Here is a 16,062-nt window from a genome sequence, read left to right as displayed (position 1 = left end):
CTTTGGTAATCTTGATATAACTGAACGTGTACCACTTAAATGTTGTAAGTTTATTTAAAGATTAAAAATTCAGCCCTAAACTATATGATACACATGTATAAGAAACTGTTTTTACACCACTATCTTTAAATATTGAAAAGAAGATTATCGCATTTTGGTCAAGAATATGTATTGTGAATCCAGATATATTACCAAATAAAGTATCTTCAGCCGTTTACAGAAATATAGCAAGTATAGCTAAAACATTAGGCAATGAATCATTTAAAAGAAAATACCATTGGCATTATAATATTAAAAAAATCAAATGTGGAATGACAGATATATGAACGAACCATCACTTCCAAAACAGTAAATGGCTAAAACTATCAGATATTTACTGTTATATAAAACTTATTTACGATTTCGCATTCGTCAATAGAAAACGGAACCTTGAACATGGGCAAAATTCATTAAATGATAGACTATTTACCTTATGTAATAAATTAGGCGACGACGCTCAGAAATAGACGCAAGCGGTTCTTTTAGCCTTATTATTACAGATGACCAAATGTAATCAAAACATCTTATAACTAATAAGTACTAATAATAAATAGTAACGTCTAAGCTAGGTAAATATGTTAAGTGTATACCTAGTAGAATTAAAGTGTTGCTAAGTCTCTTTTTCGTTTTGTGAGAACCGGTGGCACAAAACTTTACTATCTCGCATTTTTATCGGACCGCATAATCAATTAGTTTTTCGCGCATGTTTAATTAAACTGAATTGGCCCGTTTGAATAAACAAGTCTTTGAATGATGGGATAATGTTGAGTTGTGGTCGCTTCTGGGTTACATTTGTTATCTTTAGACTTATTATGATCATAAAGAAATGTATTTTAATCTTTCTGAATGGTGCGGGATTTTTGCCTTTTTTCGGGGTGTGGGGGATACATTTTTAAAAGGTAAAATGGGCCGAATATCGCTGGATTTTTTTTGGCTAAAAGCATTTAGCACCATAATGCTTTAATTTGACATTCTTAGAGTCAAAAGGCCTGAAAATGTATGATATAAGATTCTTGCATAGATCAAGTTATGCACTTCAAATGGCAAAAATGTAAAAAAAAAAGTTGTTTTAGGATTTTTAATGCGGTTTTAGAGACAAGCGAGCCACCCTTTTCATTATTTAACAATAAAAATAATTATTCCAGGAAACCAGGAAAACGGCGTGATGGAGTGGTCATTGACCTTGATAAAATCGTATACAAATCTCGGAAACATATTTCTAATCTCTTCACGTCAGTTTCTTTTACTATATTGATATAATCAGATATCTACAAAAAGAAAGATTAAGTGGTGATTTTCGTTTAAAATAAACATTTATTGAATTTACTTAATTGGATAAGAAATTTTAATTTATAACATGTTTGCTCTTCACAAGCATTGAAACACATATACACTTATATTAACATCTCTGACAGGGTGACAAAGTGAAGTTTTAACAATAAATCTAAAACAAAAATGGCAGAGACCTATCACAGGTCTTTAGAATATTAAATATTTAGAAGATTCTTGTAATAGTTTTCTTTTATCTATCTTCAATGTTGTCACCTACTTGATCAATTTTAAATATCTAAATTTGGGTAATAATGATGCATAAGTAAGACCATTTGAGCTTTTAATTCATAGACGTATAGCAGTAAATATCAATTCAGCCATTGTGAATTAGATGTAAAGAGATATAACGGTCAAACCATAATATGGACATAACATTTCTTTCCACAAAAAATAGGTAAAAGATGACAACGACTGACGACGAAAGGCATTGTAGAATATACTTAATGTTGAAGAATGGAGGGACAAAAATAAGTAAAGCACTATTTGAGAAATGTGTGAAAGATCAGACACCAGAAGATCATATTCCGCATCCTTGGAACCTAGACCACTTCCTTAATGAGAACAAGAACAAAATTTTGGGCACTAAGACAGGGAAATCCAAGGAAAAAATCCTTTTTCCCGGAGGAGTTGCAAGTACACAAGTTGAACAATGGGACCTATATATGTACTGTTTCTTTCTCATTGAAATATGTGGCGTAAAACGCGAAGTGCGAATGGATATTGCGCAACTTCGAAAGATGAGAAATAAAATGTGTCATTCAAATGAGTCAACGATTGATATTGAAAAGTACGGCCGAAAAGTTGATAAAATCGAAGTCATTTATGAAAGACTTTTAAAGGCAATTTGTGATGATGAGCTTACAACTGAAGTGAATAGAATTTTAGAATCATCAAAAGAAGATCCTCTTTCTTGCAAGGAAATTATTTTTTACATGCATGAATTTTATAAGACAGATTTAGAAACTCGAGAAATATTGACTCAACAAAGCGCAGGTAAAAAGTATTTATATGCAAAAGCAATGATTTTTTAAGTAAATACTTGTTTTATGTATATACATTTCTTAAACGCTTGAATTTTTATGTTATAATTTTTATAACTTCCACCTTATTCACTCAACTGAAATAAATATTTATTGAACTAAAATTTTGTCCATTTTGATAGATAATCAACTATTTGTTTAAAATTTTGTCAATTTTGATAAATAATCAACTATTTGTTTAAAATTTTGTCCATTTTGATAAATAATCAACTATTTGTTTTCCTTCCATCGTTCGGATCCTACAATTTCAGATATCAAAACTTTGATCCAGGAAGTAAGAGAACTCAAAATGAAGCTTAATCGGGAGTCTACTGATTCTGTGGCCGAGGATCTTACAAGTAATATATGAAAATTTGGTGATACGATATTTTTTTTAAAAGTACCATGTACTATTATTATAATTATAATTATTATTATTATTATTATAATTATTATTATTATTATTTTTATTATTATAATTACAAAATGTACTGTATTATTAACTGACATTATGTTTCATGCTTATTAATATCATGTCTGATAACAAGAAAAGAGATATGATAAATGAATGATCATAATAACATATAAGTTCTCAAAGCGATTTGAACAAAACATGCAGTATTGTTTCTCTTTAATCAAATAAATAAAACCGACACATCTGGAAAATTCGATCTGGAAAGTTCGTGCTTTTTAGTGATCCAATTTCCAGTTTTCTTTAACACATAAATGATAAACTGTAAATTTGTCTGCTTTATTTAAAGTAAAATTTTATTCAGTACATTTTATCAATCGTTTCAGCAATATACATTTAATGTTATTGTTGTCTTTTAGAAACCTGTATGGAGCTTCAAATAAAGAATTGTTCTTGGCATACGGAAAGATTTGTTTCAAATGTTATTGCTGGCTTGTACAAAACGGAAACAGGCCAATCTTCATGTGAACAGTTGGAACAAATATCTGAACAAGAACGTGCTGAATTGGTGGCTGCTGTTCAAGACACAATAGCTCGATTTGCGTTAAAGAAACGGACTATTACTGATGCTGAACCAAGATGTGTTGTTTTGCTGGTACAATGTTCTTCTGTTTCTTCGTTACTGACATTATTTCATGACTGCATAAACGGGGATCTCACTAAAGAATTCAAAAAATTAGAGTCAGCAATAAGACATATTACAGGATTAGAGGAAGTTTCTATTGAAGCTGTTATATACAAGGACGAGTTCTATAGGACAATGCAAAGGACAGGTATATTTAAAAAGAGTTATAGACAAAACTCATACGAGGTAGGATTAGCATGAGGTCTAATAAGAATTCTAAGTGTCCAAATGTCTTTGATATGTAAGCAGTGTGATACATTTTAATGGTTGTACTTTCAAATTCAAAGACACATTTCTTGCCAGAGTTTTACAGCTTAACAAATATTGAATGCTGACAATATAAAATCCCTTAATAGAACCGGAATAGCTTTTGTGTGTACCACAGTTACTGTTACTAACTAACTGACTTTTAGATATTAAAAATGAGTAACGAGCATTCACAAATGTGATAATTGTGTGATAGATTTCTTTTCTAATGAAAGTTTCAACCATTTGAAAATGATTTTATTTTCGTTTTAACAGATTGTTGAATTGAAAAGATAAGTTATGAGTATTTTGCGAATACTTTTCTTCTTTGAAGGGTTTTGAAAGTACTATTAACTAGACAACTGACATCAAAATGATGAAAAAATATGCAAATAATTTTTTACTGATTCCTACAACTTTCTGTGGTAGTCACTAATTTTAGATCACCTCAACGCTATGAAGTGATATTTCTTGATATCAGAATACGCGGTGCCCGTCATGATCATTCATCGTATAAAAGTTTTATAAATTATGTTTTCCATTAAAATTTATCGCACCCTTCACGTCACATAGTATATGTCCACTTATATGAGAACACGCATTTTATTCCTATTCATTAGAAATAACACGACACATAGATTTAGTTCAAATATTTAGCATATATACTTGGCCTTGTAAACATCTACAAAAGTTATATATACATATGAGCCGCGTCACGACAACACCAACATAATGGGTTTGCGGCCAGCATGGATCCAGACCAGCCTGCGCATCCGCGCAGTCTGATCAGGATCCATGCTGTTCGCTTACAAAACCTATAGCAAGTAGTGAAACTGATAGCGAACAGCATGGATCCTGGTCAGACTGCGCGGATGCGCAGGCTGGTCTGGATCCATGCTGGTCACAAACCCATTATGTTGGTTTTGTCGTGACGCGGCTCATATATATAAATTGCTTATTTCAAAAATGACAACGCCTCGGAAGGCTATCAATTTTAATAAATATGAATTAATGATTGATGTATTAACGACTCTTGGTTTCGTTTTGTAAATTTTTGACATTTTAAAAATAAGTTTATACTTTTAACCATGCTAACAGAAGGAAAGACATTTTTCTTTTTACTTGGTATTTTATAATAGTTTCAGTTCTTGATGAGTCTGTTACCAAGACATATGGTATGCATCTACAAAATATACAGACACAGAATACTTACGGTATCACAGATGTCCGTTTAGTTGAAAGGCTGTTACCTAATTCTGACGACGAAAGGCAATCACAACACGCTGTTCGTATAACAATTAAAACAGATGCTGACAGAAAAATGCAACTTAGGGACTCGATAAAATCTGGTTCCTTTGACAGCAGTATATGTCGATTGAAAGAAGAAATATGTAAACATTACAAACTTTCTAATTTGTCAATAGAAGCAAAACTTTTAGAGGAAGGATGTGGTTTATGTGAAGGTAGTATGTTACCTTTTTTTTAGTTTTATGATTGTTATTTTTTTTGTTTTTTTTTGGGTTTTACGTCACATCGACACAGTATAGGTCATATCGCGACGTTCCAGCTTTACTGGTGAAGGAAGACTTCAGGTGCCCTTCCGTGCATTATTGCAGGCACGAACGGGCACCTGAGTAGAACCACCGACGTTCCGTAAGCTAGCTGGATAGCTTCCTCACATGAAAGAATCCAAAGTACCTGTCGGGATTCGAACCCACAGCGGTGAGGGGCAAGTGGTTTGAAGTCAACGACCTTAACCACTCGGCCACGGACGCCCCTTTTTATGATTGTGATTCTTTGAATTTTAGATACTGTCAAATTGTTTCAAACCAATTCTTTATAGCCCATTAAGTAAGTTAATTATTATTAATGTCATTTCATAACTCTAAGCTATCAGTGTGTTACAGACTTTTCAACATAGATAGAAAAAAGTCAACCGAAAACTATTAATGATGAATTAAGTTGTTCAAATCGTTTTGTTGAAGATGATCATACCTATGAAGAGAAAAGTCATAGAGTTGAAGCCGATCATAGAGTTGAAGACGATCATAGAGTTGGAGACGATCATACCGTTGAAGACGATCATAGAGTTGAAGACGATCATACCGTTGAAGACGATCATAGAGTTGGAGACGATCATACCGTTGAAGACGATGATACAGCTGGAGACGATCATACCGTTGAAGACGATCATAAAGTTGGAGCAGATCATACCGTTGAAGACGATCATAGAGTTGAAGACGATCATACAGTTGAAGACGATCATAGAGTTGGAGACGATCATATCGTTAAAGACGATGATACAGCTGGAGACGATCATACCGTTGAAGACGATCATAAAGTTAGAGCCGATCATACCGTTGAAGACGATCATAGCATTGAAGACGATCATAGCACTGAAGACGATCATAGAGTTGGAGACGATCATAGATTTGGAGATGATCTAACCGTTGAAGACGATCATAGAGTTGGAGACTATCATAGAATTGGAAACGTTTATATAGTTAAAGATGCTTACAGAGTTGAAGACGATCATAGGGTTGGAGACGATCATAGAGGTGGAGTCGATCATATAGCTGAAGTGGATTATATTGTTGAAGAATTTTACACTTTTGAAGCCGATCATATTCTTGACGAAGTTAATACCATTGAAGACAGACACATCGTTGGAGACCGTCATATCTTTGAAGGTGACCGTACTCTTGTTGAAGATAAAGACGATTTATCTAATCACTGGAATATAAAACAAGATGAAGACCGTTTATCCAATGTGAGTAAAGTAAATATATGTCATTTGTAATTAACGATTTTTACTTTCATTATTTATCTTGCATGGCCATTTTATCCATAAAATGTTTTCACAAATAACAATTACCGGAGTAGAATGAAATTCTTTTTTCTTTTCGTGAAACCTTTTCTACAACAAAATCTTAGTCACAAAATAATTTCAAGTTGATATTCATTCGTTTTAATTTAAGAATGTTAAAATATTTGACAACAATTTAGTATATTACCATGGAAAAGAACCTAGATCTACTAAACATTAAAACAGCTCTACACTATAAGCACTTATTCAGTACTATAAGGTTTTTTTTACCAATGATTAAGCAAAACGAAACAAATTTTAATTGGATGAAGTACGAGTAACTTGTGATGTTACGACACATGCACACGCATACACGCACGCACGCACACACGCACACACATACACAAATAAATAATAATAATAACAATAAATTTAATTTTTTTATTGTACTGTATTGTAAGTTTACGGTTAAAAGTTTCTATTAAAATTAAAAGGGCCTTAACTTTTCATGCCCATTTAATAAAACTAATCGGTAAAGATATGATACAAGGATAAAACCGACACCACACACGTCTCATCAATCGAGGACTTGCCTTAGTTTAATGAAATTCGACGACAAATATTACAACCAAATGCAAGTGAAAATAGTCTTCGTGAGTTTTTGTGACACTCTTACGTCCAGCATACGTCGTTTGTAGTAACCATTTTTACTTATTAAAATATTCAACATCTTCCCCTAAACCGTGATGAATTTATACAGGGTTGATCCTTGAATGGTCCTCTTAATAAATCATCGCGAGTATTTTATTGGTCAGAAATTGGCAGCCCCTGATAACCAAAATGTAAGTAGTATGGCGCAGGGTCCTGTTCCGCTTGTTTAATGTCCGATTTTAAAATTTATAACACCAATGGAAAGCTTTGGATCTGAGCTTTGTCACAGTATATACTTCAAGACATCTTTTGACACCAAAGTATTTAAATAAACTGTAAAAGCTACCATATAATTATCAGACCATTTTACATACGATTTATGCAGTTAGGTACGCAACCGGTTATCTTTACTCAAGAAATTACTGATAAGAATAGCCTAGCGTCGGCTGGTTCGGAATGTGTTTATCGGTGTATTGTTGTTATTGACCGTAACTTGGCAATTAATTAAAGTGGATTATCTTATTACTTTGACAAAACAAAAATTAGGACAAGACCTTCTAAAATGTTGAACTGGCCTTGAGCTTTAAATGACCTTGACCGTTAAGGTCAAATTATTGAATTTGGTTAATCTGTCATAATTTTGTACTTTATGTACGTATTTGATTTATACTAGGACAAAACAACGAACACATTGAATACTTTAGATATTATCTGACCTTTAACTGACCTTGACTATGACCGGAGCTATGAAATTTGGACCCTGTGCACAGTTTTAGATGTAAAACTTTAAATTAACTTTGCTATCAGCTAATATAGATAATTTGACAAAGAGACAAAGAGACATAATTTCTTGTCGCTATGTGTGGAGCTATGAAATTTGGACCCTGTGCACAGTTTTAGATGTAAAATTGAAGTTTGATATCAGCTGACCTAGATAAATTTGACAAAGTAAACTCCTTTCTTGTCCTTTGATGTACAGCTGTGGAATTTGGAATACGAGGTATGATAAAAAAGTTCTCGACTCGATAACATTCTAGCCACTACACTGACATTTACACACGATAAGTCGATACTGAAATCTTATTGAAAATTACTGACCGAGTAACACGCGGTTTTACACAGATTAAGTAACATAAAACACACTTTGATCAGTAGAGGGGCGTGTCATTTAGACCAAATGAAGACAGTTGAAATCAGAGCCGCCATTAAGTATCTCTGTTAGAAAGGGATGTTCCCCGAGGAAATCCATGAAGACTTCATGGATACACTTGGGAAGGAGTCCCTTCCTATAGCATATGTGAAAAAATGGGCTGCTGAATTTAAGAGGGTCAGGGAGTGCATTTGAGATGATGAGCGGCCTGGGCGGCAAAAAGAGGCCACAAACGATGAAACTGCCGAAACTGTGCACGATCTGGTCATGTGCGACAGAAGGCGAGACCTGCGATGTAGTGCTACGGAAGTGGGTGGGTATAAGCCTTGGTTCAGTTCAGGCAATTCTGACAGATGTTTATAGCATGTCAAAGGTTTCCGCTAGATGGATCCCCAGACAGATGTCTAACGACCAGAAACGGACCAGGCTTGACAATTCAAGATATATTTTGTCTCGCGATTAGGATGAACCTGATTTTATCTACCGGATCGTGACTCAGGATGAAAAATGGGTTCATCACTTCGATCCAGAATCCAAAAACAGAGCATGCAGTGGAATTACCCTGGCTCACCCCTCCGAAGAAATTCAAGAGGGTGCCATCAGCAGGGAAGATGATGCCTTCAATTTTTTTGGATAGTCAGGGGATAATCATGAAAAATGAGGGGCAAACTGACTCAAGGCGTTCTGCTGCTGCACGACAATTCGCCAGGTCACATATGCCAAGTTGCGATGGCTGCTGCAACTGACTGCGGCTTTGAAATTCTACCCCATCACCCATATTCTCCGGACTTGCCCCCCCCCCCCCTCTGACTTCTACCTGTTTCCGAAACTTAAAACCAGGCTGCTTCGTGGTAGACGTTTTGGAAGCAATGAAGGTGTCTTGGAGGCGGTCAATGAGCTCTTTGAGGACCAAAATAGATTCTAGTTCTATTTTGAAGGGTTTAACAAGTTGGAGCAAAGGTTAGCAAAGTGCATTGATGTGGCGATTATATTGAAAAGTAAGACCACTTGTTGGATTCTCTGACTAACGGAAGTACATCGGGCCAAAAACTTTTTGATCAGTCCTCGTATGTGCACAGTTTCAGATGTTAAACTGAACACTTGAACATAATGGATTCATTATTGGGCAAAACAACAATTATGACTAGACCTTCATACCTTCAGACCTTCCTTAGGGATTCATATTTTCTCTTTTCTATTTAACATTTTTAAAAAATAGAAAATCTAATATTTTCTCTCCTTATTTTTTATTTTTTGTAAAGATTGTTTAAATCTTTTTATTTGATTACTTTTAGAAAAAGGAAAAAAAGTCAAGCGTTGCTCCCGGCCGGCGGGGGCTCTTGTCTCTTTAAGAAGCGTGTTCATTTCTTCATACGACACTACTCAAAAGTCGTATGTTCTTCTTAGTATAGTGTCTGATTTCTGCCATTTCGTATATTGTTGTCTTCGGCCCTCATAAGTAAATGGCGAAAAAACGAAGAATAGAAATAAAATATGCTCACTTCGTCTTCGCATTGACTTTTGAGGGCGCCGACACAAAGACACGATAGATTTTAGGAGAAATAATGATATTTAAAAGGCGAAGACACGAGATCTTCTGTAGTAGAGTTATCATGTGGGCTGGTAGAAATCTTCGTATCTGCGCCCTATGTGTCGTGTCCTTATGTCTTCAACCCAGAAGGCGAAAGGCGGAGACACAATACTTGGCCAATATATCGAGACGACACGACAGATATATATAAAGCAGAGATTCGAAGATTTCAACATACCGACACGATAATTATATAGAAAGTGTGCATTCGAATTTGGGACGAATACTCGAAATGGCAGTAATCAGGTCCCCTAACTTAGCGAACATTTTGTGACTGATTTTGAGGAGCGCAGCATAAATTGATCTATCGTCGCGAAAATTCGAATTTCCGGTGCACAGATACATTGAGAGCAAACTCCAATAGCCTTACAGCAGTCGCAATAACTAACAAAGTCCTCATAAATTGAGATAAAAACATTGATATACAAATTTGCTTAACTTCATTGAAGGAATGATGCACATTTATGATTGATAAACGAACTTAAATTGTTTGTAATTTTCTAATTATGTTCTAATTTAAGCACAGGCTCTCTATAATTTTATAAATTTGTCTTCGACAAGTGTTTATCCCACTTAAATTAACTTATATTCTAATAATTGCTGTTTTAGATAGATTAAGCATTATTTAGTTATGTTTCATTTAGATGAAAAACAGAAGCTTTTTATTCGCTCCCTTTAACTAACCGGTACTTGTGTAGTAGGACACGAACCCACGATTCCTGGTAAACAAGCAGTAATCTCAATTGTGAACAAGGCTAACTTACTTCACAAACTGTGCAAATATTGTTCACTACAAATGATCGTGATTTAGTATTAAATCGATTTTTTTTACTTTTACTGTAAGTGTTTCGAAAATGAAACAAAAACCAATCTTTTGTCAAAGTATATTTCTTCCTGTAACATAGACAGGTAATTTAAAGCAGGTACTTATTTATGTTGGTGTTTTGTGCCTGGATTTAAATGTACAGAAAGTATAAATCAAGTTATCGTTTCACACATTGCACCACCTCAAGTATTTGACATATGATTTTGAAACTTTGCATAGTTGTTCACCATTATCCCACAGCCTGTACACAGGAGAAGGTAAATCTATCAAACATCTGACAGAACTATGCATTTTAGCTCGACTATACGAAGTATATGGAGAGCTGTCCTACTCGCCCCGGCGCGTCCGCGTCCAGATTTCAGATTAAAGTTTTGGTGCAGTAAAATATTTTTCACTATAACTTTTTCATTTCTAAAGGTATCAACTTCAAACTTCAAATATATGTTCCTTATCATTAACCACATCTTATGTGACAAGGTTCATAACTCTAGTGCCAATATTTTTAGACTTATCTCCCCTTGAACTTAGAATTTTCCTTAAAAAATACTATTTTTTACGGTTACTTCTTTATTTCTTAAGGGATAAACTTCATACTTCAAATATTTAATCCTAATCTTAACCAGATCTTATGTGACAAGGTTCATAACTCTAGCACCAATATTTTTGGGTTTATCTCCCCTTGAACTTAGAATTTTCCTGAAAAAATACTTTTTTTTACTGTTACTTCTTTATTTCCTAAGGGATCAACTTCATACTTCAAATATATGTACCTTATCATCATCCACATCTTATGTGACAAGGTTCATAACTCTAGCACCAATATTTTCATATTAATCTCCCCTTGAACTTAAAATTTTCCTTAATAAATTCCATTTTTTACTGTTACTTCTTTATTTCATAAGGGATCAATTTCATACTTCAAATATATGTACCTTATCATCATCCACATCTTATGTGACAAGGTTCATAACTCTAGCACCAATATTGCAAGAATTATCTCCCCATAAACTAAGATTTTTTTACTTCAAAAATGTTATTTTTTACTATGACTTTTTTAGTTTTAAAGGTATCTACCTCAAATTTCAGATACTTATTCCTTATCTTCAATTACATTTTATGTGACAATGTTCATAACTCTTGAAGCAATATTTACAGATTTATCTCTCTTTGAACTTAGGATTTTCTTTAAGAAATATTATAACTTCTTTCCTTTTTAAGGTATCTACTTCAAACTTCAAATATATATTCTTATCATTACACACATGTTGTGTGACAAGGTTCTTAAATCTAGCGAGACTATTTCTAGAATTATTCCCCTTGATCTTGGAATTTATGTTAACAATGTTATTTCTTTACTATAACTTAAAACATAATTATACATTATTGATTTTTCTTTCATAGTTTTGTCCTCCTTACTGCATCCAGTATTTTATTAGTCGAGCTCTTGTTTCCGGTTAAAGTTTATGTACCACCTCAAATATTTTCAATGTTTATTGACATATGGCTTTAAAACTTTGCAACTTTGCACACTTGTTCACCATCATGCCCTCAACCTGTCCAGCTCTATCAAGAATTTTGACAGAATAATGCCTCTTTTTCGACTTAGAATTTACGTTAAAGTTTGCGTCCCACCACAAATATTGTCCATTGCCATCTGGATTTAAAACTTTGCACACTTGTTCACAATAATGCCTCTAATATGTACACATGAGGAGGTAACTCTATCAAGCATTATGGCAGAATGTTGCCCCTTTTTTTACTTATAATTTGCGTACAAACTCCTATAGTACATCGACATATGGCTTTGTGACTTTGCATATTTGTTCATCCTGTGTACAGGAGGAGGTCACGGTATCAAGCTTTTTTCTAATATTATGCCCCATTACCATCAAACACTGAGAATAGTCGAACATGCTATCCAAAACAGTTGAATTTCAAACCCTTTTTTCAGATGAAGGCTAACAATATATATGATTTAATAGAAAATAGTCACAAGGCTTTGGCGGAAGGTAATGAAGAAAACGCCAAACGATTTGCTTTACATGCTATTATTGGTATAAACAAGGAGAAAGAAACTTTCCTTACCGGACAACAGGATACGGTCACCGAACAGGAATTAGCTGACTGGTACGGAGAGTGTGCCTTTATTCTGAACACGGTAATCCAGTTTTTATTTCACGGTTTTCACCCTCAAATATTGAAAATGTTTCAATGAGTTAAATGCAAACGTTATTGACAAATTTTTTCCATCTTATATTTTCATAAAATATATATACATGTTTTACAAAGTGTAGTATTTTAGGTTATAACAAAATAGCGCATTGAGAAGGAAACAAATTACTTATACATGTATTCCTTTTTAATCACTGTAAACTATTTTTGAGATAACAGTCACAGAAATACCATTTTTGAATGAGAACAACTCTTATTCCCTGTCGGTATCAATATGTAAACAGTAGCTTAAGTGTACATCAATGATTAGGAATTAATTTATTTTCTCTTAAGCTAGTAATAACAGTAAAGGACTCTTCTTCTTTTTGAAAACCGACGAGATGGTCGGTAGAAGAGTACCACAATTAACATGTACATAACATTCAAGTTTAGTAGAATTAGAAGCGTTCAAACAATTTTGATGTATTTAAAAACGTGAAAATCTACATGAGACGCTTTTTAAATTTTCTGTTGACTGACAAGTGGAAATACGGTGAATTGAAATATTTTTCCACGAAGCAAAGAAAAACCTAATTTTCTTACTTATATTTTGCTGATATGTAATATCTTTCATAAAAATATAACCATGTGTAAATATAGATACAAATACTTACAAAAAATTGTATTTTCATTCAGATTTGCGAATTCATTACAGCTGCAAAATGTTTCTACACAGGTAGTTAATTTCTTTATGTCCCAAATCATTAGTTTTTTAGAAAAACACATTAATGCTATATGGCAACCTATAAGCCTAACTAATTGATGTAGACTACAGCTGCCCGTAACATATTATTTCAGCTAACACCAGGTCCCTTTGACTATATTTGACCTAGTTTGTTTAGTAGCCTCTTTTATGACATAGTTGAACGCGATAAGTGCTTTTTAATCTAAAGTGGTAATGAGCAAGTCATCTCTGAAGTCCTTTCTTTTAGCACAGCTTAGTTGAACTTCATTATTGTATGTTTTCCGTTCCAACGTGTTCGTTTTGATACAAACAACATCTCTTCCTAAATCATATGAATGGTCCTCTTTGTTGGTTAAAGGGTTCCAGGATGATGAATAAGGATGTGACAAAGCTAAAGATAGACTTTAGAAAGTTTAGAAACATTGCTAATTAGTGGGCCTGTATAAAAAATTAATTAATTATACCATGGAGGCAGAAATGACTCCGCCCGTTAGGTCACTTAGTTAATATAGAATAACGTAGATTACAAACATTAAAATATCTATTCATCAGAAACTATGATAAACAGTTTGAATTTAGATGTTTGGCTGGAAGCAGTAAGTTCGGGTCCTCTACACACTTTATGTGACAAAATTTACCCTGCAATCAAAATAAATCATTCTATTGGATGTTTCAGATAACAAAGATTTGTATATGAAAACTCGTAAGAAGTTTAGGCATTTGGAATGTTTTATTGCATTTTGGCCTTTAACAAAAAGTATATAAATTATGCTACTGGCTACTGGCATTTTATATCAAGAACCCTACTTCTAAAATACTTAATTTTAGTCTTCAAATTTGATTCACTTGTGTGCTAGAAGTTAGTGTTTGATTTTTACATTTGACTGCGGATTACTTTGAATGTGACACAATGACCTGTTTCTACAGACCTGCAGAATCTTTGGTCTTTGGAAACAGTGTGTCCATAGACTCTATTTTCTGTATCAAGAGTACAACAAAAATACAAAAACAAATACCAAATGATAGAAAACCCGTAATAAAATAGGAGCTTGTCTTATATGCAAAAGTGTCATTGTACTGTCTACAAAAATGAAATTAGACAACAAAGTCTAGATAGCTTCAGAGTGATGCTTCTAATAACAAAACACAAAAAATGCTTGCTATGTTCAAAAGAATACAAAATTTACATAAATGTTAGTGTTCATTGATTTGGTTCAATCCTATAGTGTTGAAGGCTATAAGCTTATTGCAAATTGAAAGACTCTTGAATCCGTTCCTGGAACCGACCAGTACTTAGCAGTAAAGGTAATGTGTTTTGCTTATTGAAACAATAGTAGACACCTGACAGGGTTTGAACCCATACGGTCATTAACTGTAGAGATAACTAGTCCGACTTTTTAACCACTTGGCTACTCGGACACTAAATAAAAGCTTGTTGAAGATTTTGAAAGAATTATGATACCTAGCGCAGAAAAATAAAAATATGTTTATGTTGTACATGTATTTTAAACGCTTAACATATACTTTCATATCCTCAGCTATAATATTTGATGCTAAATGGAAGGTTGAAACACACACCGATGTGGCCCAAGTACTGTGGAATGCTTTAGTTTTTGAAGAAAATATATTCATTCTCTCTGGAAACCTTCAGGTAAATATGATGACATAAATGGGGTGCCAATCTGTATTTGCAGGAATATAGAAAATTAGTTATAGAGAAGGGGAATAGGAATAGGATTAATGTAATGGTAGATAGGTATCAGTAGTAAGAGTTTAGAGAATCTAGAAGACCTTATAAGTTCTTATTGAGAAATATGGCTTTTAAGTGTTAAAGAACAAAATGATGCTGTGAAGCAGGGTAGGATAAGTAGGGATGAAAAGAAATATGAATGTAGAAAAAATACTGATAGACATTTGAATTGTACGGAATTTGTTTTATACAACTAGAAATGAAGAAAAGAATAAACAGAAAAAAATGCGAACATAATGGAAATAAAAGTGTCAGGAAATAATAACTTACGAACAAAATGAAACGTAGATAATTATGGGCAATAAGGAATATAACATAATAACATAATACGGCCTATATGAAAAAGAAAAAGAAGTAAAATATTGAAAAGAAGTCAAACAAAAAAATACTTAACTGCGAAGCAGGATGTGTATATAGTATGATTAGGGGAAAAGAGAAGTTTATAATATGAAAAATGAGTAAAGAAATTCGTTATATTTAATTTAAAAACTGGAGGGGAAAAAAGGAGAAGGTAACGTCCCGAGGGATGCCGAAAAAAATAATTTTTTCTTTGGGCCCCGCGTTGATCAGTACAAAGTTTATAAATTTTAGAACATAATATCATAAAACAATCAGCTTTGAAAATTAACAACTCCGAAATACACTAATTTAAATTCTCA

At 33.5% G+C, this 16,062-nt stretch overlaps 1 protein-coding gene across 1 annotated transcript in view; it reads left to right on the top strand.

Moving 5' to 3' along the window:
• Positions 1-1,762: 1,762 nt before the first annotated feature.
• LOC132734172 (helicase with zinc finger domain 2-like) overlaps positions 1,763-16,062 on the top strand; it is a 38,540-nt gene continuing 24,240 nt past the window's right edge. The window contains exons 1-8 of the mRNA XM_060720883.1: positions 1,763-2,364; positions 2,663-2,749; positions 3,222-3,635; positions 4,873-5,196; positions 5,719-6,503; positions 12,709-12,915; positions 13,605-13,644; positions 15,192-15,304. Of these exons, the coding sequence (XP_060576866.1) occupies positions 1,773-2,364; positions 2,663-2,749; positions 3,222-3,635; positions 4,873-5,196; positions 5,719-6,503; positions 12,709-12,915; positions 13,605-13,644; positions 15,192-15,304 (2,562 nt within the window). The 5' untranslated portion in view covers positions 1,763-1,772. The remainder of the gene's footprint in view (positions 2,365-2,662; positions 2,750-3,221; positions 3,636-4,872; positions 5,197-5,718; positions 6,504-12,708; positions 12,916-13,604; positions 13,645-15,191; positions 15,305-16,062) is intronic.

The sequence above is a fragment of the Ruditapes philippinarum genome, unplaced genomic scaffold, assembly GCF_026571515.1.
Source record: "Ruditapes philippinarum isolate M1 unplaced genomic scaffold, ASM2657151v2 ctg8325_1_1_1_1, whole genome shotgun sequence".
NCBI lineage: Eukaryota > Metazoa > Mollusca > Bivalvia > Venerida > Veneridae > Ruditapes > Ruditapes philippinarum.
This window is presented reverse-complemented; position numbering and strand designations above follow the sequence as displayed.